Source organism: Amblyraja radiata, chromosome 7 (genome assembly GCF_010909765.2).
Source record: "Amblyraja radiata isolate CabotCenter1 chromosome 7, sAmbRad1.1.pri, whole genome shotgun sequence".
Classification (NCBI taxonomy): Eukaryota; Metazoa; Chordata; class Chondrichthyes; order Rajiformes; family Rajidae; genus Amblyraja; species Amblyraja radiata.
Genome location: NC_045962.1, coordinates 2,898,746 through 2,922,337, shown reverse-complemented (window position 1 = coordinate 2,922,337; position 23,592 = coordinate 2,898,746). Strand labels below are relative to the sequence as shown.

Genomic DNA, 23,592 nt, shown 5'->3' with positions numbered 1-23,592 from the left:
AAGGTTAACATGGTTAACAAGGTGAAAAGGATAGCAAAGCCAATGGATTTGGGGGAAAATAATGGCGTGATAATTCCATAATGTGACAATAGCAAATACCCAGGGTGACAATAAAAGTTAAGTAATATAACTGTAATAAGCAGGTGACCATCTCCAGAAAGCACGAATATTCACTCCATCATGCCTACACTAATTCTTATCCAGAATTATAATCATAAGCTTGATTATTCATCATGTCTGAAGCTTCAATTTATTTGACTTCCTTCAAACTTTTATTTTTTGGTCGTATTTTCAATTTCAGAAATAGAGCGACATGTTACAGGATTAAAAGTGATTAAGGGTAAAATATTAACCACATATTTATACAAGGTCATAAATATTCTCATTTGGATTCTCCTCATATACTGAACGCGTTATATTTTGGATAGTTGAATTAAACTTATTGTGATTCAACTTGTTATAGCTTGTTTAAAGAAACATACATTTGACGACCCAAAGTGAAATAAGATCCAGTATTATTCTCCCTGCGTGTTTATTTGGGTTATTGAAATCACACACCAGAAGAGTTAACGGGCACATAACACTCGTTTGCAAATTGGCGTCGGCTCTGGGCTCCTCCCACAGTGAGGGCGTCCGCCATGAGGAAGCGGTGATGCTGTTGACGTCCTTCTGCCGGTAGTTGCCGCTCGCAACGAGCAACTTGTGCAGCGGAGGAAGGACGGAGGGGGAAAGAGGGCAGCATGGCGGTGGGCCTGCGCTCGGTCTGCGTGGTGTTGATGTGCCTGAGCGGAGAGGTGCTGTCCGGGTGAGTGAGTGAGTGAGGGTCCCGGCCGGGGAGAACATTGCTACATTTCTCACCCGGGATTGTTACAGCTCCCACCTTCTCTCAATGGCATTAGAACGTTGATACATTCTCACCCGGGATTGCTACACCTTCCACCTTCTCTCAATGGCAATAGGCACCGTCGGCCCCTGTCTGTCCACTTATTATTACTTAGCCTTTTGTATCAGTAAAAAACATTACATGGATTACAGTATGTCTCATCAATCCAGCAAAGGAATGGGCTGTTGTGTTATTTTACTCGTGTGTGCAATTTGTGTCTTTTTTGTGTGAGGGACAGGCGGGATTTCTACAAGATTCTGGGGGTTTCTAAGAGCGCCTCGGTGAAGGATGTCAAGAAGGCTTATCGCAAACTGGCCTTACAGCTGCACCCCGATAGAAACCCGGACGATCCGGCGGCGCAGGACAAGTTCCATGATTTGGGGGCTGCTTATGAGGTACGGAGCTCGGCGTGGAGAGTATGTGTCGGGGTTTTTTTTAGGGTGGGAGGGGGGGTCAGAAAGGGCAGTGAGTGTGTGTAAAAGCAGTATTCGGGGTTAAATTTGACTGAAGGTGTATTCTCGCCGTTTCCATGTGAAGTCTTCGAGTCACTTTTTTTTAGTTCTGAATTGTGATGATGACAAGTCGGGAGAATGTGTGGCTGGTGTTCATTGGCTACTGGTGAGGAGGTGAAAGGGCGCTCACTATAATTTAAACCAACAGAATGAGTAGCTGATGTGAGCTACTTCCAGTGTTCATACTGTTTTAATCACCTCTTTGTAGTTGTCCAAACTAATAATGGTGCCTTAACGTTTGAATAAATGTAAGCTTCTTTCTTGAAACAATCTCTTTTAAGTAGTACTACCTTTCTTAATGAGCATTCTGTAGACCAAGTCCGTATTTCAAGCTAACTTATCGTAGTTCAAAAAATGGTTTAAAGTTCCTGTACATAAGAAGCAGAATTAGGCCATTTGGCCCATCAAGTCTACTCTGCCATTCAATCATGGCTGATCCATCTCTTCCTCTCAACCCCAGTCTCTTGCCTTCTCCCCATAACCCCTGATACCTGTACTAATCAAGAATCTATCTCTGCTTTAAAAATATCCATTGACCTGGCCCCCACAGGCTTCTGTGTACGTGTTTGACTAAATAAAACAACATGGCCCACTACCTTCAGGCAAGCTTGGGCGAGGCAACATTTACCATTTCACCACCTGCTCAGGATCCAGAACACTACTCCCATGGAAAAAGCAGTTTTGCATGAGCTCTATTTAGGTTGGTGAGGAAAGAACTTGTGTGTATATAGTGACCTTGAACTATCCCCAAATCCTTGTTTAATATAAATCTGCATTCAAAAGTGAAATATGATATAGAAATATAAAATGCCCGAGACTGGTAAACAGCCAAGATTTCAAGCCAATACCTTTCCATTGGTAATTCTACATTGCCTATTGTGGGATCTCCTGCATTAGTAACTCTGAACACATTCGGTAACAGCTAAAACTGCTACGTGTCATTTTCAAGTCTCTGTCCCTCTCTTTGTCGGCACTTCACTTCATTTGAACCATGTGAAATTAATTAACAACTCATTGTTCTCGAAGCATTTTGCAACCCTTTGGCATCAAGGTCTAATAATCGTCAAGTCAATATTAACTAGCTGTAATTTCTGTTCTGGTGACATGGAATTGTATTTGAGAGAGGGACTGGATTTCTAAGATTGAGATGTAGAAGCAATTTGATAGTTAGACTCTGACACACCCTTGATTATATATATGTTGGGAATTTATACTAGGTTTTCGGGGTCCTGTAGATGACTCCACCTGACACTAATTCCCCCCCCCCCTCCTACTAAATAGTTCATGTTCCTCATTTAAAAAAAAAATGCTTTTTGTATTATTATGCCTATTTTCTTGTCTCCCAGTAATATTCAATTAATTTAATGTTCTGCAAACAATTGCTTTTGAATATCCTCATTTTCTGTGGCCGTTTTTTAACCTATTCTTGTCATTTCAAATTTAAATTCTGATATTTAGTTCTGAGGAAATGATGACAAACATTATTATTTTTTTTTTAATAATGATGCCTGAGCTGTACCATGTTCAGCTGTTTTTAGTTTTCAAACAAACTCTCGAAACTTGCCAGTCCCACCCAATGAGAGTGGGGTGAGAGTTAATGGCAGGAAGCTCAGCCTAAGTATTAGACAATAGACAATAGGTGTAAGAAAGAACTGCAGATGCTGGTTCTTCAAAAGGGTCTCGACCCGAAACGTCGCCCATTTCATTCTCTCCAGAGATGCTGCCTCACCTGCTGAGTTACTCCAGCATTTTGTGTCGACCAATAGACAATAGTTCACGCATGAGAAAAATGTTGGATGTTAGTATGCATACAATAGACAATAGGTGCAGCAGTTGGCCATTTGGCCCTTCGAGCCAGCACCACCATTCAATGTGATCATGGCTGATCATCCCAAATCAGTACCCCGTTCCTGCCTTCACCCCATATCCCCTGACTCCGCTATTTTAAGAGCCCTATCTAGCTCTCTCTTGAAAGCATCCAGAGAACCTGCCTCTACTGCCCTCTGAGGCAGAGAATTCCACAGACTCACAACTCTCTGTGAGAAAAAGTATTTGCTCGTCTCCGTTCTAAATGGCTTGCGCCTTATTCTTAAACTGTGGCCCCTGGTTCTGGACTCCCCCAACAATGACACACAAGTACCAATACTATACAATGAATTAATTATTCCACAGGACAATCTTTGAAGGTACTTGCCTGTATAAAAAGCAGACACACAAGGAACTGCAGATGCTGGAATCTTGAGCAAAGCACTCGAGTGTTGGAATAACTCAGTGGGTCAGGCAGCATCTGCGGAGGGAATGGGCGGGTGAGAATTTGGGTTGGGACCCTTCAATTGGCCTGAACAAGGGTCTCGACCCAAAATGTTGCCTGCCCTTTCCCCCAACGGATGCTGCCTGACTCGCTGAGTTACTCCCGCATTTTGTGTTTTGTTTGTAAAAATGCATTTGTGTTTGCATTGCACCTTTAATTACACCTTTGGTATCAGAACATCTACAAAATGAATCACATCATGTGCCTGAGAGGAGAACAGGATTGTATAGAAGTCATGCCAGCATTTTTAAAAAAGTTACCTTTTTTTATTGGTTTGATTTTTTTTTTTTACATTCTTAAAGGATGTTTTAGAAAGCAACCTTTTCTTGAGAAAGTGCAAATTCAAATAAAAACTATGCTTTGAATTGGAGAAGGATGGTCTTGTTCAATTTCCTATTAACCTAGATGGTTAATCATAGATGAACATTTTCAGAGTTCTGAGGACTTATGAAGTGCTGAAAATGATGTTTAATGTGAAAGAATCTGTCTCATTTATGACAAACTGGAATTACATTTTCCTTTATGGTTTCCACTTTAGCTGTGCATATGTAGGCTAAATGATAAACAATCTATTGATCGGTGTTATCTATACTTGAATAGGTTTTGTCTGATGAAGAGAAGAGGAAACAGTATGATATGTATGGTGAAGAGGGTTTGAAGGAAGGCCGTCAAGGTTCTCATGATGACATCTTTTCACAGTAAGTAGTGCACTTTGCAGTCTTGATGTCAGAGCTTAGGATGCTTTAGTCTTATGCATGAAATGTGTTCTCCCTCTGTGGGGCTCGACTCTTACCATTGTGCTTTCTGTATATCATTTTGCAATTGGCATGGGAAGCAAGCTTTAAGTGTCTTTGTTTTATTCCCTATTGCTCGGGTGGCACAGCAGTTGAGTTGCTGCCTTACAGCGCAAGAGACCCGGGTTCAATCCCGACAAGGGGTGCTGTCTGTATGGAGTTTGTAGGTTCTCCCTGTGACTGTGTGGGTTTTCTCCGAGATCTTCAGTATCCTCCCACACTCCAAAGACGTACAAGTTTGTCGGTTAATTGGCTTGGTGTATGTGTAAATTGTCCCTAGTGTGTGCAGGGTAGTGTTAGTGTGCGGGAATTGTTGGTCGGCACTGAACTACCAAAAAAAAGTAAAATTGCTACAATTTACCGTTTGTCGTTAAAGCTAATTCTTGCACAAGAGTTTATCTGCAATGATCAGGATTGGGAACCATTTGTGCTAATGCAACCACTCACAGCTGAAAACTGCACCCTGACAATTCTCACTCAGAGCAGCTGTTCGTTAACACAGCAAATGTTGAACATGAGATCTCTAAACATCAAAACTGTGATTCCCTTTGAGATAACTATTTTGACCAAATGTAAAGTAGACTGAAAATTCCATTTGGAAAAAGTAACAGTAAGACACTTTTTTAGTTTTTGCTTTTTCTCGACAAATTGTTTTATTTTTTTTAATTGTAGCTTCTTTGGAGACTTTGGTTTCATGTTTGGAGGAAGTCCACGACAACAAGACCGGAACATTCCTCGAGGAAGTGACATAGTAGTGGACCTGGAAGTTACACTCGAAGAAGTGTATTCGGGCAATTTTGTAGAAGTAAGTAGTTAACAGAAACCCATCACAAACCTGTTAATTGTTGCATTTGTGTAACCACTCCCTCCTGCCCAGTTAACAAAGCGGAAAGGAGTTCAACATTGCCTTGAGAGCCAAGTCAAAAGTGCTGTAGGGCCTTATCAGAGAGTATACCAGCCTCCTGTACCTCGGAATACCTCTGGTACTCTCGCAAATACCTGCACATGTTAAAAGATGAGTGAGGCAGCGACAGTGGGAGGTGCAGCTTTTGTACTGTGGTGATCTCAGCATCAATACCAGGCTGCTGGTGATTGTGGAGCTTAGATGTGTGTATCTGTCAGCAACCTCCAGTACCACACTATCTGTGCACTATACGGTGTAGCAGCAGCCCGGGCCATGGCATTCAGCTTCCCGATGCTGATGTGCAGGAAGGAACTGCAGATGCTGGTTTCCACCGAAGATTGGCGCAAAATGCTGGTTTAACTCGGGGGGGGGGGGGGGGGTCAGGCCGCATCTCTGGAGAAAAGGAATAGGTGTCGTTTTGGGTCGAGACCCTTCTTCAGACTCCTAATCTGACCCAAAAGGTCGGGTCTTGACCTGAAACATCACCCATTCCTTTTCTCCAGAGATGTGCCTGATCTGCTGTTACTCCAGCATTTTGTGTCTATCTTGATGTTGATGGCTCCTTGCAGGAGTGAGAGCGTCTGTCCATTAGCGAGACTGGTTCAGCATCATCTGTTCAAGAAGGAACTGCAGATGCTGGAAAATCGAAAGTATACAAAAGTGCTGGAGAAACTCAGTGGGTGCAGCAGCATCTATGGAACGAAGGAAATAGGCAATGTTTCGGGCAGAATTTCGGGCCGTCTGAAGAAGGGCTTTGGCCCGAAACGTTGCCTATTTCCTTCGCTCCATAGATGCTGCCGCACCCGCTGAGTTTCTCCAGCACTTTTGTCCAAATATCCTATAGCAAGCAAGATAGATCACTCGACAAAAAAGACAGTCATGGGCAGATTCATGGGTAATTTTCGGCCCCATTTCTGTATCCGGCTTCCGTCTTCGCACCAAAGATCCCATAGGATACTAGTGCTGAGACGGAAGCCAGTTACGGAAACATCCTCGTAAAAATAAAAGTTACTTGGGAAAAATCTTCTCCTCGTCTTCAGAATTATAATTTATTAACACAAACTGTTCCCCCGCAACGCTGATTACACTACGGGTCGGGTCGGGTTATGGAAATGGATGAAAAAAAGGCCCACGTTCCGCTCCGTTGCGTACTACATGTCAGTCCATTGCATTTAGAAGGAGTGGTCTATCTTGCTCCACTATAGGGTCTTTGATTTTGATTACCTTCAGCATCATCTGTGTGGGGGCCATCTCTCCAATGAGGACCTGCTTCACCTTTGGTGGGCTCCCGGAGTAAGGTTGAGCTGCTTTCCACTGGGCCCGGTGTGTAGATAGGCTCTGTGTGGATGGGCTGGAGACACATGAGAGCAGAAATGAGAGGAATATGCCGAATAGCATGGACACTGATTTAACCCAATGTAACCCTGCTGTGGTTGGAGAGGATTTCCAGCGTAGACCTTGTAGATCACCCTGTGCAGCTCCAGACAGCCACATGTTTTCAGCAGTTTGAATAAACCGCTCCTACTGACACCGTCCTCGGTGAGGTTGATAAAGGCAACATCTAACGGCCTTCACTCTCGGCACTTCTTGTGCAGCTGCCACACTGAGGTGGTCGTCTGGGTTGTGGATCTCCCAGTTGTAAACCCACCCTGGGATTTGGGTAAGTACTGTAGCCTGGCCTCGACCACAAGGGCAATTACTCTCGCCTTGATATCCAGTGGGGAAATGTTTTGTTAATTGTCGCAATCCCTGCAGTTGCGTGTTCTTATGTAAGGTCATGATCTTGGCATCCCACCTGTCCAGCAGCACAGTGCTGTCCCTCTAACAGCTTCAGAAGTTCTTGCAGATGCTCCAGAAGCCTCGGCATCTTGTGCTAGATGTGTCCAGGCAGAATGCATAATGGACCCTTTCCCATGACAAGCAAGTTGATCACTTACATGACACGGAGACACTCTCTGGAGTCAAAAATCCTCATTAGTTATAACCATTCTTCTGGAGTACAGAGTAATGTTTCCTTCTCAACCCCCAATCTGTTCGACTGTACATTGAAAGCAGTATTCAGTTTGAAATTAAAAGGTCAGCTTTGTAAGCAGTTTGTCTACTGACATAATCATAACCCATTCACACCATTCTGATGGAGATGAAGGAAGCTTCCAGACCAGATTTATTTGTCATTTGGCACATCGAGCATGGTCATAGGCATATTTGCCGGTTGATCAATAATTGCTGTATTTGTGTATATGCATGGGTCAGCCCTCATAACACTAATTTGGGGGCATTTAGGTTCCCTGGCCTCAAAATTTTAGACCTTCCATTTGAAATATTATGAAAAGGTATTCAGAGGGCATCCATTTCTTCTCTCCAGAGATGCTGCCTGTCCCACTGAGTTACTCCAGAATTTTGTGTCCATTATTATTCAGAGGTATCTTGGTAGCTACAATATTCTCAAATTGTAAATGTGTAGTTCTGCAAAGTTACTTGTCTACACTCAAAATGTTAAAGACATAGCTGTAGTTAACTGTTTATTGTTGTCTTTGTGTTCAAATCATGGTCAAACGTGATGTACTTGGGGTTTAGAGATTCTAACAAGAAGGTCTGCAAGAGAATGTCTGTTTCTCTTCATTATCAACCAGCCTCAGGGTGACTCCGATCAAAACATGCACAACTCCTTTAACGGACTGAATCTTTTTTGTCCTAGCCCAAGTCATTCACTCCTTCCTCTATCAAAATATGGACATTCGGTATTCCCTTCTACTGCTGCTAAAAGTCTGAAGAAGGGTCTCAACCTGAAACATCAACCTTTCCCTCTCTTCAGAGATGCTGCTTGTCCCACTGAGTTACTCCAGCATTTTTTGTCTACGGTGTAAACCAGTATCTGCCGTTCCTTCCTACACGCTAAAAGATTATCGTCATGTTGAAGGGCAAATGTTGATACAGTGAGGGGAGCTTCTTTGCTGACTGGAGTTGTTTTAAGGGTGCATAGGATATCTAATAGGTTTATTACATTCAATAATTCAATCATTTATTCCTGGCAAAGTTAATCAGAAGTATAAGCTTTTAAAGGTACAAAGTGGACAATCAAGGCAGTGTCCAAATTGGGGGGTGGTTTTCACAGAGATTTAAATTAAACCTACAGCACCAGCGCCTAGTTTATGGAATGGGTGAAGACTTTTCCCACTGCTTCCAAGTATTGAGTTGCTAAATTCCACGACAAAGGATTGGAGCATGATACCTAGTAGAAGGCAGAAATTGTAGTTAATTGCAGTTTTGAAAACTTGTGCAATAAAGCATAATATTTTTGGGGTGTTTCCCTGAGTCATGATGTTAGCTGTGAAGCGGCGAGATCCGTGGAGGAGCATTGAACTTTGACGGCAGCTGTGAGATTTTTACGCCACTCATGCATGAAAATCCCCGTGTTGCTGTTAGATTTGCAACAAATTGCACTCTGCCGTTAATACAGCTGCAAATTTTGGGTGAATGTTTCCGGTTGAACATGCTGTCCTTCTGTCAACGAACATCCTATTCTTGAAATGCATTGACCATGAAAGCAAAGTAACACCAGCAAGATAGCTTTGAGAGACATGGATGGGTGAGTTTTTGTGTGGTTACACCTGTGATCTGTTGATGGGATGTAAAATTATTTCCATCAGTAATTTACGGCTCATAGCAGGCTTTTTAAAAATTTTTTTTAAAGGGGTGGTTACTGTGTCTATTTAGAATTTTTGAATTGGTGTAAAAAGTTGTAGCAATCTCTGCTTTCTGTTGATCAAAGGTTTAAATTAAAACTCAGTTGCATAATATAAAATACAAGCATTGGGGATAGGATCATGTCATTGCGAAGAAGTTCATAGCCAGTTTTCTTGTAAATAAGGAATCGTGCATTAAAGTTCACTTACTTAATAGATTGCTTAGTTTTTAATTTTTAATGTCACCAATTTTTGTTCTTGCATCTCTATTTTCCTCAAAACTTTGCTGGGAATAGTTTTATATTCACCCTCTGGGCGACACAGTGGCAAAGCGGTAGAGTTGCTGCCTTACAGTGCCAGAGACCTGGGTTCCATCCTGACTACGAGTGCTGTCTGCACTGAGTTTGCATTTTTTCCCTGTGGCCGCGTGGATTTTCTATGGGCTCTGGTTTTCTCCCACATTCCAAAGATGCGCAGGTCTGTAGGTTAATTTTGCTTCTGCAAATTGTACTTTGGGTGTAGGGTAGAACTAGTGAACGGTCTGATTGTTGGTCGATGCGGACTTGATGGGCCAACATTCATGCTGTGTCTCTAAACTCTACAGAAACGTTTTTTTACTTTTTAAGTTTGATATGTGGTGGATGTTGTCTGTGGGCATCAGGCATTTCTGGACAGTGATGAACAATAATAGTCTTTCTACCCACCACCTCTATTATCATGCGTTCATAACGTAGGATAATAATTAGGTCATTCGGCCCATCGCGTCCGCTATGACATTCAATCATGGATTATCTATCTTTCCCTCTAAATCCCATTCTCCTGCCTTCTCCCCGTAACCTTTATCCTGGCTCAATATGAATAACTCGCCAAAAATCATCCTGGTCCATTTTTCTGCTTAACCACACAGTTATACTTATCCATTAAGCCAAGGATAAGAGTATTCATTACCAATTTTACCGATATATTGGTGTTACTTTGCTTTCATGGATAATGGATTTTTAAAAATATGCAATCGTTTAAATCATTGATAACTTGATGAAGCTAAACGTTGGTAAATTTTACAGGTTGTACGAAACAAGCCAGTGGCAAAGCAGGCTCCAGGAAAGAGGAAATGCAACTGTAGACAGGAAATGAGAACCACACAGTTGGGTCCTGGAAGATTCCAAATGACCCAAGAGATGGTTTGTGATGAGTGTCCCAATGTTAAGTAAGTACTGCTTTTCATATTTTGTATTTTGTCATTGAGGAGCCTGCGGGGCCAGTAAACAAAAAATGGCTGACTTTATAAAATTTTAAGCAATTAAAATATTTTAAGCAAAAAAAAAGCATTTGTTGCTCTTGGTGTTTTAGATTATACTACGACGGACACTGTAGTTCAACAACTATCTATCTTTTGAGTTGGAACATTATGATCATCTTTGTATGACAAAATTCTCATATGAAAATGTATAAATTGAATCCTGAAGAGTATGAAGTGACAATTCATTTAAAACATAAGGAATAATGTTTTTTCGTATGAGTGAGAGTTCTCTAAATGTAGTCAATCCTATTTATTGGATATATCTGGTAGGCTTTGTTGTGGGAAAGTTGTAATCACAAAGCTCAGTCTTGACACCAATCAAATGAATGAATATTTTAAATTGTTTTAATTTAAATTTCAGGCTTGTAAATGAGGAGAGAACACTTGAGGTGGAGATAGAACCTGGAGTCAGAGATGGAATGGAATATCCTTTCATTGGAGAAGGTATGATCATACAGTGACATATTGTGTTCCATTTAGTACTAACAACAGGCTGCATGGGGGGGGGGGGGGGTTGGATAATGTTATTTAGGCATGTCTTTCAAAGTTTTGAGTAAGATACTTTATGCTCTTTGAAGTAAAAAGATAAAATTACGGTTTGCATCATCCTTTTCTTGAATGGAAGAAATCTTTTGGTCCATTTTTTTCCATCTCTTCAAAATGACGTTCTGGGGACTGCAATGTTGCTGGCTTGACTGGCTGACATGCAATAGCATCTCCCTTTCGCACATGATTATAAGATTTTTGTTTTTATTATTTTTATTCATGGAATGACAGCATCCTTAACTTTCCTTCTACTGAGTGATTTGCCAAGTCATTTTAAACGTCAACATTCCCCTGGCCACTGCATTCATGATGTCTGTCCTGCCCTGGTTTAATTTCCCAAAATACATGATATTGCATTCTTTATACATTTCAAGACGTCCAGTACCTTTGATTGTGTTAATGCTCCAGGAAGTTACTCTTCCCTCATTTAAACTCACTAATGTCCATATTATTCTCCGCAGTAAATAAATTGGAGTCTGCATTTACGGTGAAGAAGGATAAAGAAGTTAGATCATTTCCTGAACTTACGCTCTCCCTGGCTTTAATATTGACATAATCCGTTCAAATTCTCCTTTATCTTGGGTAGATACCAAATGCTGGAGTAACTCAGTGGGACAGGCAGCATCTCTGGAAAGAAGGATTGGGTGACATTTCAGATCGAGACCCTTCTTCAGACCTTTATCTTGCCTGCCAGAGATATCGCTTCATCCTCCTAATTTCCTTCTTGTATGTATTCCTATTTCCATTTTAAATTTGAGGGTCTCCCTTGAGAGAAGGAATGGGTGACGTATTGGGTCGAGACCCTTCTTCAGACAAAGAGTCAGGGGAGAGGGAGACACGGTGATATGGAAGGATAAGGTGTGAAAACGAGACATAAAGAAAATGTAGAATTTATCATTAGCTAGGAGAAGGTGACAACGAAGCATACAAAAATAAAATTTCTGGTCCCGTCTGACTCCCGACGTCTCTGGCCACCCCCGGGCTTGGGGGGGGGGGGGGGGGGGGGGGGGCGGGCGGCACTCGGGTGGGGACGGGGATGGTCCAGTGGTGGTTCGGCAGTGATTGCAGCACTGGAGACCCGGGATCGATCCTGGCTGCGGATGAGGCGCAGGTCTGTGTCCAGGGCTGCCGAGAGTGTTTTTCGCTTGTGACCTATGACCTGGGCATGCAATTCAAGCTCCGCTCATTGATCTTTGCTTCACCGGGACGTCTCCCTCCAATCATCGCGCTGAATCATCATGGCCCCTGCCCATTGCCTGCTGACTGACATCGCTCTCGTCCAAGCGGCGCCCTCGATCAGCAGTCCCACCCCCACTGTCTCGCGGAGAGTGGAGATTTCAATTGGTTTTAAAATCCGGATTACAAAAAATGGGGGGGTCGTCCCCCACCTCTCAAAACGGGACGGGGGGGGGGGCGGGTGACACGTTTATCCCTTGGCCCCTCCCTGGGATTTCCGCCCATGCTTCTGAAAGCCCAAATGAGTTTGAATTCATCTCACCTTCTCAACCAATGCCAGCACCGATCTGTTGGTGCTTTATGGCACAAATGTTCATAAAGATGAATGTATCCATAAATCAAAATATATTAAAGTAAGATTCTGCATTTTGCTATTGTAAAATGGTGACAAATGATAACTAAAATTGCCAACTTTATTGTGCAGAAATGAAGTTGTACATTCTCTTTTCTCTATAGGTGAACCACATATAGATGGAGAGCCAGGTGACCTGAAATTCAAAATAAAGGTTTTAAAGTGAGAGCTCTTTTATTTACTTTATTTAAGACTGTTGGTGGATTTCCTTTCTTTTATCTCAATTTTGTCAGCCAAGATGCAGAGAGGTAGATTTTCAATCCAATGGGTGGAGGAAATATAAATTAAATAGTACAATTTTAAATAAAAAATATAGGAACAGAGGTTACGATGTCGGGATGTGTATATCTTTGTAAATATTAGAAGGTGGAGTAAATTCACATTTAAAAAAAAAGCTTGGTAATAAGTAAATAGTTTTTTTTTAAAGAAAAAAAATTGTCGTATACTGTTGGGTTTCTGCTGGAAAAATATATCCAGTTTGGGGCACAACAGTTGACAGATAGAGAAGTTTTAAAATTATATAGAAGAGGTTTACCAGAATGATAACAGAGATGGAGGACTTGATTGTGTAGGAAAGAACTGCAGATGCTGGTTTAAATCGAAGGTGGACACAAAATGCTGGAGTAACTCAGCGGGACAGGCAGCATCTCTGGAGAGAAGGAATGAGTGATGCTTCAGGTCACTGAAGCATCTGAAACCTCACCCATTCCTTCTCTCCAGAGATGCTGCCTGTCCCGCTGAGTTAATTCAGCAGATTGGGTATCTCGACTCTGGTGCAAGCTCTATGCAAAATGGTTCTGTTTAATGCAATTTAACGTGGTAAGTTATACTAAGTAATTCTTTAATCTCATCAGTTGCTTTCTTTTACTTTAGGCACCCCGTATTTGAAAGACGGGGTGATGACCTCTATACAAATGTCACAATTTCATTAGTGGAAGCACTCATAGGTTTTGAAATGGATATTTCACATTTGGATGGGCACAAGGTATGGAGTTCAAATTCATCGTCAAACTTTTAATAGACCATTCTAACAAGTTTTGTTATACTCTTCACAATTAAGTCTGTAATTTTCTTTAAAGTAGAAAATAATTGTACTTTAAGATTGTATTAAGAAAATTTAATATTATCTCTGGAAAATTGTTTTAATTTTATCTTGCATCTTTTCCCAGGTTCATGTAGTTAGAGACAAGATTACAAAACCCGGTGCAAAACTATGGAAGAAAGGAGAGGGATTACCAAATTTTGACAATAACAACATTAGGGGTTCCCTAATAATAACATTTGATGTGGATTTTCCCAAGGATAAACTTACTGACAATCAGAAAGAAGGCAAGTATTTATTGTTAAATTGTTACATTCTGGTTTAGTTTTTGGTATAGTTGGAGATAATAATGGATGGGATTTATATAGCGCCTTTCTAATACAGCATGAAAACAGGCCCTTCAACCCACGTTAACACTATACTGCACACTAGGGACAATTTACATTTTATACCAAGCCAATTAACCTACAAACCTGTACGGCTTTGGAGTGTGGGAGAAAACCGATGATCTCGGAGAAAGCCCACACTGTCATGGGGAGAACGTACAAACTCCGTACAGGCAGCATCCATAGTCTGGATCTAACCCAGGTCTCTGGCGCTGTAAGTGTGGTAATGCAGCAACTCTACTCCTGCGCCACTGTGCTGTCCTTTACATTCCAGACATAATACTCACATTTTATTTTTCATTGTTCACTTGTCATATAAGTATTGTTGCCACTGGTGAAGGGAAGAAAACTGATGAGAAAGTAGGACATTTCTGGCATCCTTGGTCTACTCTGTTGTAGAAATTAGCTCTTCTTTCATCCGTTGTCGAAATGAGCTTTTTCACTCGACTCCATTATAAATCTACCACAAAGTGTGACTCGTGAGAATTATTAGATGAAAAATATCTACCTATGATCTATTTCGTGCACCTTTGGGATTTAATCAGTTGCATTATACAAGCATAATGGCATTGATGACCAAAGATGGTAATTAATCTGTCAGGTCGTATTGCAGTTCTGGTCATTCCTCTCTGTCTCTGCCAGATAATGAAGGAAATTCTGGGACTTTGACTTTTTAGGTCTGGACATCAATTAACTATGTTAAAGCCTGTGAGAAATAGTCACTGATGACTGAGAAATATTTAATATAACTAAGATCATTTGCTGTCAGTGGTTCTGGCTCTATCTAATTCAGAGAACCAAATACAATAAATTGTACATAAGAAATATTTAGATAATCAGAATGTGGAGCAGTCCAGCACAGGAACAGGCTCAATGGCAGGCGATGTTTGTGGTGATGATGATGCCAAATGCAAAATTGCACATCTGCATAAATTTGCCTCGTAAATCTCTTTTAGACCTTCCCTCTTACCTCATGCCTGTTGGTATTTAGTTTGGAAATAAGCCCTTTGGCCCACCGAGTCCACGCCGACCAGCAATCCCCGCATATTAACACTACCCTACACATTAGGGGCAATTTTATATTTTTTATACAAAGCCAATTAACCTACAAACCTATACATCTTTGGAGTGTGGGAGGAAACCTAAGATCTCAGAGAAAACCCACAGGGAGAACATATAAACTCCGTAGGGACAGCACCTGTTATCGGGATTGAACCCGCGTCTCTGGCGCTGAAAGTGCTGTAAAGCAACAACTGTGCCGCTGCACCACTGTGCTGCCCATTTGACATTTCCAACCTGAGAAAAAACCTTTATAACTATCTACCCTGTGTATGCCTCATTATTTTTTTTATTTTTTTTATACTTCTACTGGGACACCCTTCGGTCTCTGACATTCCAGAGAAAACAATCAAAGTTAGCCCAATGTCTTCTTATATTTAATACACTCTCTAATCAGGCAGCATCCTGGTGAACCTCTTGTGCGCCCTCGCCAGAGCCTCCACATGCTACCTGTAATGAAACAACCAGAGCTGCATGCAGTACTCGAAATGAAACCTCGCCAACATTTTAGACAGCTGCAACATGACCTTTCTGGCTTTTATACATAGCGCCATGAACAAGAAAGGCAAGCATTTCAAATGCCACCTTTGCCACCCTGTCTGCTAGTGGAACCACTTTCAGGGCACCGTGGACTTTCACCTCAAGACCTCTCTGTTCTTCAATGCTCAGAAGGGTCCTGTGATTCTCTTCTATTTGATCTCCCAATTGCAACACTACATGGTTCTCCAGATTAAATTCCACCTGCCATTTCTCTGCCCATATTTCCAACTGGCCCACAAGTCGCAGACCCCCCTTTAGAATAACACTCCTCCACCACTACCTTCTGTCTTTTATGACCAAGCCAATTTTGAATCCAGTCTACCTAATTTCCATGGATCCCATGTGTCTTAATCTTCTGGATTAATCTACCATGAGGGACCTTGTTCAAAGTTGTACTGATGTTCGTATATAGATAACTAGACCAAGTGCAGACTTGGGCGGTTGTGGGGGGGGAGGCGGCATGCAGCGTCACACACATTAACTATCTCCCCCCCCCCCCCCCCCGCACACATGCTACTTATCCCCCTTGATATTATATTAATATTATTAATTTGCTCCTTTTACTCCATAACCACCCTATCTACTAACGCATAGCCCCAAACTTGCAGTCACATCTAGACGGGGTGGGGCGCGGGGGCAGAGGGTGAGGGCAGAGAGAGAAGGGGCAGAGACAGACGGGGAGAGGGGCAAGAGGGTGAGGGGTTGGAGGGGAGGATAAGAGGGAGGGTGGGTGAGAGATAGGGGGTGCTGAGGGGGGAGAGGTGGGGAGCAGGGAGGGTGGAGGGTAGGGGCCAGGGAGGGAGGATGGGGGAGGGTGTGGAGGAGGAGAGAAAGAGGGGAGAGAGGGGGAGGGGAGGATGGGGGGAGAGGGGGGGAGAGAGGGTGCTGAGTGACGGGGAGAGAGAGGGGGTGCTGAGAGAGGGGGAGCAGGGAGGGTGGAGGGAAGGGGATAGGGGGGTGTGGAGGGGAGAGAGGGTGGGGGAGGGGGAGAAAATTAGGGGAGAGAGAGAGGGGGGGTGGAGAGAGGGGAGGGGGTAGAGGTGGGGGAGGGGGTAGAGGTGGGGGAGGGGAGAGAGAGGAGGAGAGAGAGAGTGCCTTTTTACTTCAACCCAAACCTCCCAAACAACCATTTGTAAGCATGCCTTTTTACTTCATACCAACCATATTTTCATTTTCAAACCACATTAAGGGCACTCACAGTTTAGTAGACATGTGTTCAGTGTTATTCAGAGCTCAGAGAGACGTGACCCCCATCTTGCAGAGACTGATTGAGGCACACCACTTCCTGGTTTTATAGTCCCTCCCCCTCCCTCCAGCAGGGGCAGCAGAGAGAATGGTGATTTAAAAAAACCCCATTAATATCTCTGATTTTTCATCGATGGGAAAAATCCTCTGGTTCAGGAAGGCAGACGTGGGCTCTGAGCGAGGTGGCCAAAAATGACGGCCTTAGGTGGCGGCTTTTTCTCGGAAATCGCAGCACAGTGGGCCAAAAGCGGTCAAGATCAGACTTTTAATAATATAGATATCCACTGACCTACCCTCATCAATCATTTTCATCACCTTCTTTATAAAAATAAAAAAAAGAATCAAATTTGTAAAAACTCTCCTACAAAGCCATGCTGACTATCCTCAATAAGTCCGTGCTTTCCAAATGTGAGTAGATCCTATCCTTAAGTACTTATAATAGTTTCCCTGAGGTAAGGCACATTGGCCGATACTATCCAGGTTTATCAGTATTTCTACTCTTAAACACACATTGACTATTCTCCAGTCCTGCTCCTGTCAAGGCCCAGCAATCTCCTTTTGCTCCGCTCAATACCCTGGGATATATCCCACCTCAATTCTCTTCAAGAGAACCAGCACCACCACCTTTATATCAACATGCCTAGAATATCAACATAACCCATACTGATCTCACTATCCTCCAGACCACCATAATGAATACCAATGTGAAGTACTTGTTTAGAACCTCGCCCATTCCGACTTCTCCTGATTTACCCTCCTGATTTACCCTCCTGTGTTTAATATATGATACAATAGAACTTTATTTAGCCCAAGAGGGAAATTGGTCTGCCAACCGTCATACAACACAAAATACATGAAAGATGAAATTAAAGTGATGAGTGGAGAGTCCAGAATTGGGGTTGTGCAAAGATTGTGGGGGGGGGGGGGGGGAGAGGGTCGGTCTACCCCATGACAGAAGGGGGAGGAATTGTACAGTTTGAAAGCCACAGGGGAAAAGGATCTCCTGCGGCGTTCTTATGCTGTATGGATAAAATGACGGGATTCCCTTTAATCATACTCATCAATTACATATTCATAACTTTTTTTTAATAATATTTTTATTAGAAGCATATACAAGCATATATTAGAAGATATTTTGTTTATCAATTACATATTGTTAATAGTTGGGATCCCAGCTATCAAAATAGTTGAGGTCCTCATTTATCAATTACATATTAACACAGCTTATATTTGTTTATTTTTTTTATAGATAGGAAGAAAGGAGAAAAAAAAATGATTAAAAAGAATAGAATAAATTACCAATAATACAACTTTGGAGATAGGTCCGTAGATTATAAAACATAACTATTCATCTAATCCTGGGTTCAAGCTTCAGTCGGGCTTCCGTGCCGGACCAATTTACCCTTTCAGAAAATCAATAAATGGAGAACATATTCTAGCAAATAATTCTTGTTTGTCAATTAAGACAAGTCTAGTTCTTTCCAAATGTAAGGTCTCCGACATCTCCATAATCCACATTTTAATTGTGGGGGTTGTTGGATTTTTCCCAAAATTTTAATATTAATTTTTTCCCAGTTATTATACTATAATCAAGGAAGTTCCTTTGGCTTGTTGTAAGTTTTAGACTTTGTTCTGATATTCCTAATATTATTAGTTTTGAGTCGGGATCCAATTGGATATTAACAACTTCAGAAATTATTCTAAAAATATCCGTCCAGAAATTTTAGATTTTTATACAATTTACAAAAGTATGACTCTTTTTAAACTTCCTTATTTCTCTTGCTTCTTTATATTCCTCAGAACCCTGATGGATTTCAGCGTCCTAAACCTTGTACTTTTTCTTTTTGACTTGCGTCTGCAACATATCTCCTTGTCTAAGGTACCCAAACCTTGTCCTCCTTCCTCACTGGCACATGTTGGTCCTGAATCCTATCCAGCTGCTCTTTACAACTCCAGCAGGTCAGGTGGGGATTTGCCCAAGAAAATGGCCACGCCCAACCTACTCTCCCCACTTCTGCCTAATGCTGTTGTAATTAGCCTTTCCTCAAGGTGGCATTAACCCCCCCCCCCCCTCGGATCGATTTGTATCCTTGTCCACAACTATCTGATAACTTAGTTATGATAACTTCCAAAATTTCCCCCCCACTGAAATTCCATTCACCTGGCTAGGCTCATTTCCCAATACATGCCCTCTTCTTTGGTTAGATAATCAACTCGCTGTATAAAGAAACTCTACTTGATGCATCTTACAAACTCTGCCCCATCTAATTCTCTCACACTAAGGGAGTCCTAGTACATTTTGGGGAAATTAAAGTAACCCAGTGCAACTGCCTTGTTGCTTTCACATCTTTCCACAATAGATCTTCATCTTTACCTCCATCTCCTGTTGGCTATTTGGGTGGGGGGGGGGGGGGGGGGTACGACTGTAGTATAACCCTATGATGATTGTCTATTCTTATCCTGAAATCTACCATCATTGCCTCACTGGATGAGCCCTCCAAGATGTCTTGCTTTTTAGCTTTCTGCAAATTCCTTAAATTCCCTTCCTGCCTATGTCATTAGTATCAATGTAGACCATGACTTCTGATTGCTTTCAGAATCTCTCGTGTTGGCTTAGACTTTCTTGACCCTGGCACCAAGGAAGCGATACACTATCCTGGAATCGTGTTAGCGGCCACAGAAATGGCCATCTGTGCCCTTGACTAAAGAATCCCTTGTCATTCTTGCGTGCCTAGTCCTTGACCTATGGTGCCGTACAACAGCGACAGTCATGGTGCTACCGGTCTGGCTGCTGCTGTCATTTTATCCCGAGAGTTCATATCGACCTCTCGAAAATCCTTTCCCTCCTCTGCTAACAGTCACCCATGTATCTGACTGAAACTTTGGTCTGACCATTGTCATCAGGGACCCCCCCCCCCCCTCTCCCCGAAAGCTCCTTGCTGTCTCGTGTATTAAGTGAAGTGTGCCATCACTGCCCCTTTAAACAACTAGTGCAACCCAGAAAATGAACAATTTTCCTTTCCCTGTTCACTATTGCTGCTTTGCCTCAACAAAGCTCTGGGTTCCCAAAATCCATACTTTGACTTCGACATCAACACTTCAACCTCATGTTAGCCTTCCTCAAAATACCTAAATAGGATACAAGTTCCCGACGGTTTATGCAATCACTCGTTCCAAGTTAGTTTAATTTTGAATGTTAAATTAAATCGTAATTATTATGGATGAAATCCAGATAAGTAATGGATTCTTTTTTTAAGCAATAAAAGTTTCAATGAAAATTTGCATTTTTTTAAACTGAATTTTAACTCCCCAAAAATAGATGGTGAATTGTCAGGAACTGTTTTGGTCAAAATTGGAACCAAGGACCAAGCTGTCTCTTGTTATTTTTAATGGGAAGTGGTGGTTCCAGGCCTTCAGAAAGCTAGCGGCTGAAAGCTGAGGTGTGGATCTGGATCAATGATGCAAGTTCCTTTTCAGGAGTATTGTCGATCATCAAGAGCAAGCGTCAAGGCCAACAAGCTGCTCTGCTGTCACCACCCACTAGCTCTTAAATGTGTTCTGAGCCAGGCTTCCTACTCAATAATCTGCACCTTATCAGTTGTTTACAACACTCGCATAAAAAAGCCTAGATTTAAATTCTGCAGGAATTTTAGAAAGTTTGCATAATGACAAAGCTGCAGCGACCAGAGAGGAAATTACTGGGGATTTCACCTGCATTTCCCACTGTGGCTGGGGACACAGCATTTTATGACAATTTCATTTTATCACATAAAATTTTCATGTGTTTATTCTTCACATTATGTTTGTCAGAGGAGCTTACTTTATTTTTTATTGGCAGAAGATACTTTGCTTTCTTGTACAGAGCAAATTGACTTTAATGGGAAAACCAGTCTTTGGGTTTCTTGACCACAGCAGGCCCTGCATCCCAACATTCCCCAAGAAAAGCCTCTCCAAAGCTAAAATCCAGGGGGTTGTTCTCTTTATACATGGTGTTTGATTGATGTTTATGTGCAAAAATTGATAGCTCTCCGTGGATGAGATTCGGACTCTTGTCCATCCGAGAGCCGTGCGTACATTCTCTCGCACCTTAATGAGTAAAATAAGGCAATGTTGATTATGAATTCAAAAAATAGATGATTTTTTTTTTTTAATCCTTTAGATGTAAAGAATATGCTTAAACAAGGACCAGTGAAGAAAGTCTACAATGGGCTTCAGGGATATTGATGGAAACACAAAAACAGACTTTTATGTGAAAATGAAAATTTAATTATTTATTATCTGAGGTTTCTAATGTTGAATGTATTCCTTATTTTGGGCTTGGGAGGGTGGGAAATTGCTAATCTTTTAAAAACTGAAATCTGTGTATGTGTGTTTCTAACCAACACCAGATTATAGTCTTTTTAAATTGTTCCTATTTCTGTCTGCCTTTCCACATTATTTCTCTTGCCTTCAACCTAAATCTAAAAGAAACAGTTGACTGACCAGAAGAGGAGTAATGTATTTTTTAAGGTGAATGGATGTCTTTAAATGCTCTTCAAAGCAGAAAAGTTGAATGCAACTTCACTTCACCATTAAAAAGTGCTCTTGGCTTGTAAAATACTAGATGTTTAATTTTGAATATTGTATGAATCAAATATGCAGATTACAGTACACTGAGAATTTTTCAGATACTTTCATTTAAACTTCCTGTGTTTCTTTTGAGGTATTTGGTAGCCAAATACTGCTCAAGGTTAAAGTAATTGGTTTTGTAGCCTCTTATGGGCTGCGAAGAATGCAACATTATACATCTCAGATATATCATTTGGGATTAATCTATTCCTACTCAAAGTCTGTGAATTACGATTAATGTTTTCTGAAACTTTTGAGGGAACAGTTTGAGTGACTGCAAAACAATTCATTTACTGTACAGCGCACAATTCATGACTAAAATTGTCAAATGGAAAATTACATTTTTGGAAATGTGCAGTGTTGACATTATTGTAAATTAAATTCATTAACTAAAATTGTTTGGGAAGAAAGTGCATCTGCCCCATGCAGCAGGATTGTTGCGTCTTTTTTTTTGTGTGCGCATTATTATAATTGGAGAATTGAGCAATCAATTTTTTTTCCAGAAACTGGGTTGTCTCAACATGCTTAAAGTACAGCATAAAAATTTGATTTGAAACTGGACTGTGATATGTTTGGATATCGGAAGAGATAAATGCTGACTAATATGCTCTTTGCATACATCGTAACAAGATTACGCAATTGTCTCTGCCACTGATTAGTCTTCCTCACAAAAGCTATAGTTATTTTAGAATGACAGATGGCAAAATTATTGAACCGTTCATTGTTATCTTTGAAGTAGAAAGAATCGTTTTTTTGGCATTTGTTTGATTATTCTGCACATGAGATGCACAACTTCAAAGGAATTTGTATGCTTCCTCTGTATTTTCACGTGATGCTCCATTTATTTATAAAAAATGAGGCAATGTTGCCTATTCATTTTTGAATTTAAAACTACAGGCATACAACTTTTTAAAAATATTGCTGTTTTCATAATTCAGGATTGCAAAATTGTGATCTGTTTTTGGATCAGTAAAATGCCGTATGTTTCTTTTGATCGGTTCTCACACATCCCACTGTTTTAATGCAAATGTTTCCTCATGATTTCTATTACTGAACAAAAATACCAAAAAAAATATTTTAAAAAGTTTTTGGTGTGACAGAAGACAGACCGCTTTAAGATAAAACAATTTGTTTTTTGTATATATAGTTAAATAAAAATGGTTAGTGTTCTGTTAAGACATCTTTTTTGAAACAAACATATTTTCACAATTAAAATCACTAAATGTGCACAGAAAATTTCCTTGTCTGGATAATGTAGATCTATGGAGTGACAGATGGTTTGTTGTTTGAACACTAATGGATTCAACTTACTTTCAAAATCTCACGTTATAGGAGTAGAATTAGGCTATTCAGCTCATCGAGTCTACATCGCCATTCAATCATGGCTGATCTCTGCTTCCTAATCCCATTTCCTGCCTTCTCCCCATAACCTTTGACACCCGTAATAATCATGAATTTGTCTATATCTGCCGTAAAATTATCCACTGACTTGGCCTCCACAGCCCTCTGTGGCAATGAGTTCCACAGATTACCCTCTGACTAAAGAAGTTCTTTCTCATCTCCTTTCTAAAAGAGTGCCCTTTAATTCTGAGGTGATAACATCTAGTGCTAGACTCTCCCACCAGTGGGAATCTTTCGTTCCACATCCACTCTATGCCTTTCATTTGTTCTGTAAGTTTCAATGAGTTTCCCCTCAACCTTCTAAACTCCAGCGAGTACAGGTGCAATGCTGTCAAGCGCTCTTCATATGCTAACCCACTCATTTCTGGAATAATTCTTATAATCCTCTGGGCCCTCCATATGGGGCCCAAATTTGCTCTAAATACGGCCTGACCAGTGCCTTGTAGACCCTCAGTGTTACATCTCTGTTTTTGTATTCCAGTCCTGTTGATATAAATCCCAGCATTGAATTTGCCTTCCTTACTACCGATTCGACTTGTAAATTAACTTTTTGGGAGTCCTGCACCAGCACTCCTAAGTTTCTTCGCACCTCCGATTTCTGGATTTTCTCTCCATTTAGAAAACTCTTGGTAAATGGAACAATGCTAAATTACTGCCTTCAAGCTTAATCTGTTTTATACATTTAAAATGAGTGCAGGAGTTGAGTGTTTTATTGTCATATGTCCCAAAAGAGAGCAATTCTTTCTTGCAGTAGCACAACATATATGTGAATAAGGTACTCTGCAAA

The 23,592-nt window shown here is 41.2% G+C and overlaps 1 protein-coding gene across 1 annotated transcript; it reads left to right on the top strand.

Moving 5' to 3' along the window:
* The first annotated feature begins 619 nt into the window (after positions 1–619).
* Positions 620–22,627, top strand: dnajb11 (DnaJ heat shock protein family (Hsp40) member B11). Its single transcript, XM_033023560.1, has 10 exons — positions 620–805; positions 1,122–1,278; positions 4,307–4,404; positions 5,173–5,305; positions 10,155–10,297; positions 10,752–10,834; positions 12,629–12,686; positions 13,398–13,509; positions 13,694–13,853; positions 20,956–22,627. The coding sequence occupies exons 1-10, from the start codon at positions 741–743 to the stop codon at positions 21,018–21,020; spliced, it is 1,074 nt and encodes a 357-aa protein (XP_032879451.1). The 5' UTR covers positions 620–740; the 3' UTR covers positions 21,021–22,627.
* Positions 22,628–23,592: the final 965 nt, after the last annotated feature.

Excerpts from the sequence above, each read along its gene's own strand:
- dnajb11 (XM_033023560.1), top strand. The coding sequence starts at position 741 with ATGGCGGTGGGCCTGCGCTCGGTCTGCGTGGTGTTGATGTGCCTGAGC. Across the intron at positions 806-1,121 it reads AGCGGAGAGGTGCTGTCCGG|GCGGGATTTCTACAAGATTC; the intron begins GTGAGTGAGTGA and ends TGTGAGGGACAG. Across the intron at positions 10,298-10,751 it reads GATGAGTGTCCCAATGTTAA|GCTTGTAAATGAGGAGAGAA; the intron begins GTAAGTACTGCT and ends TTTAAATTTCAG.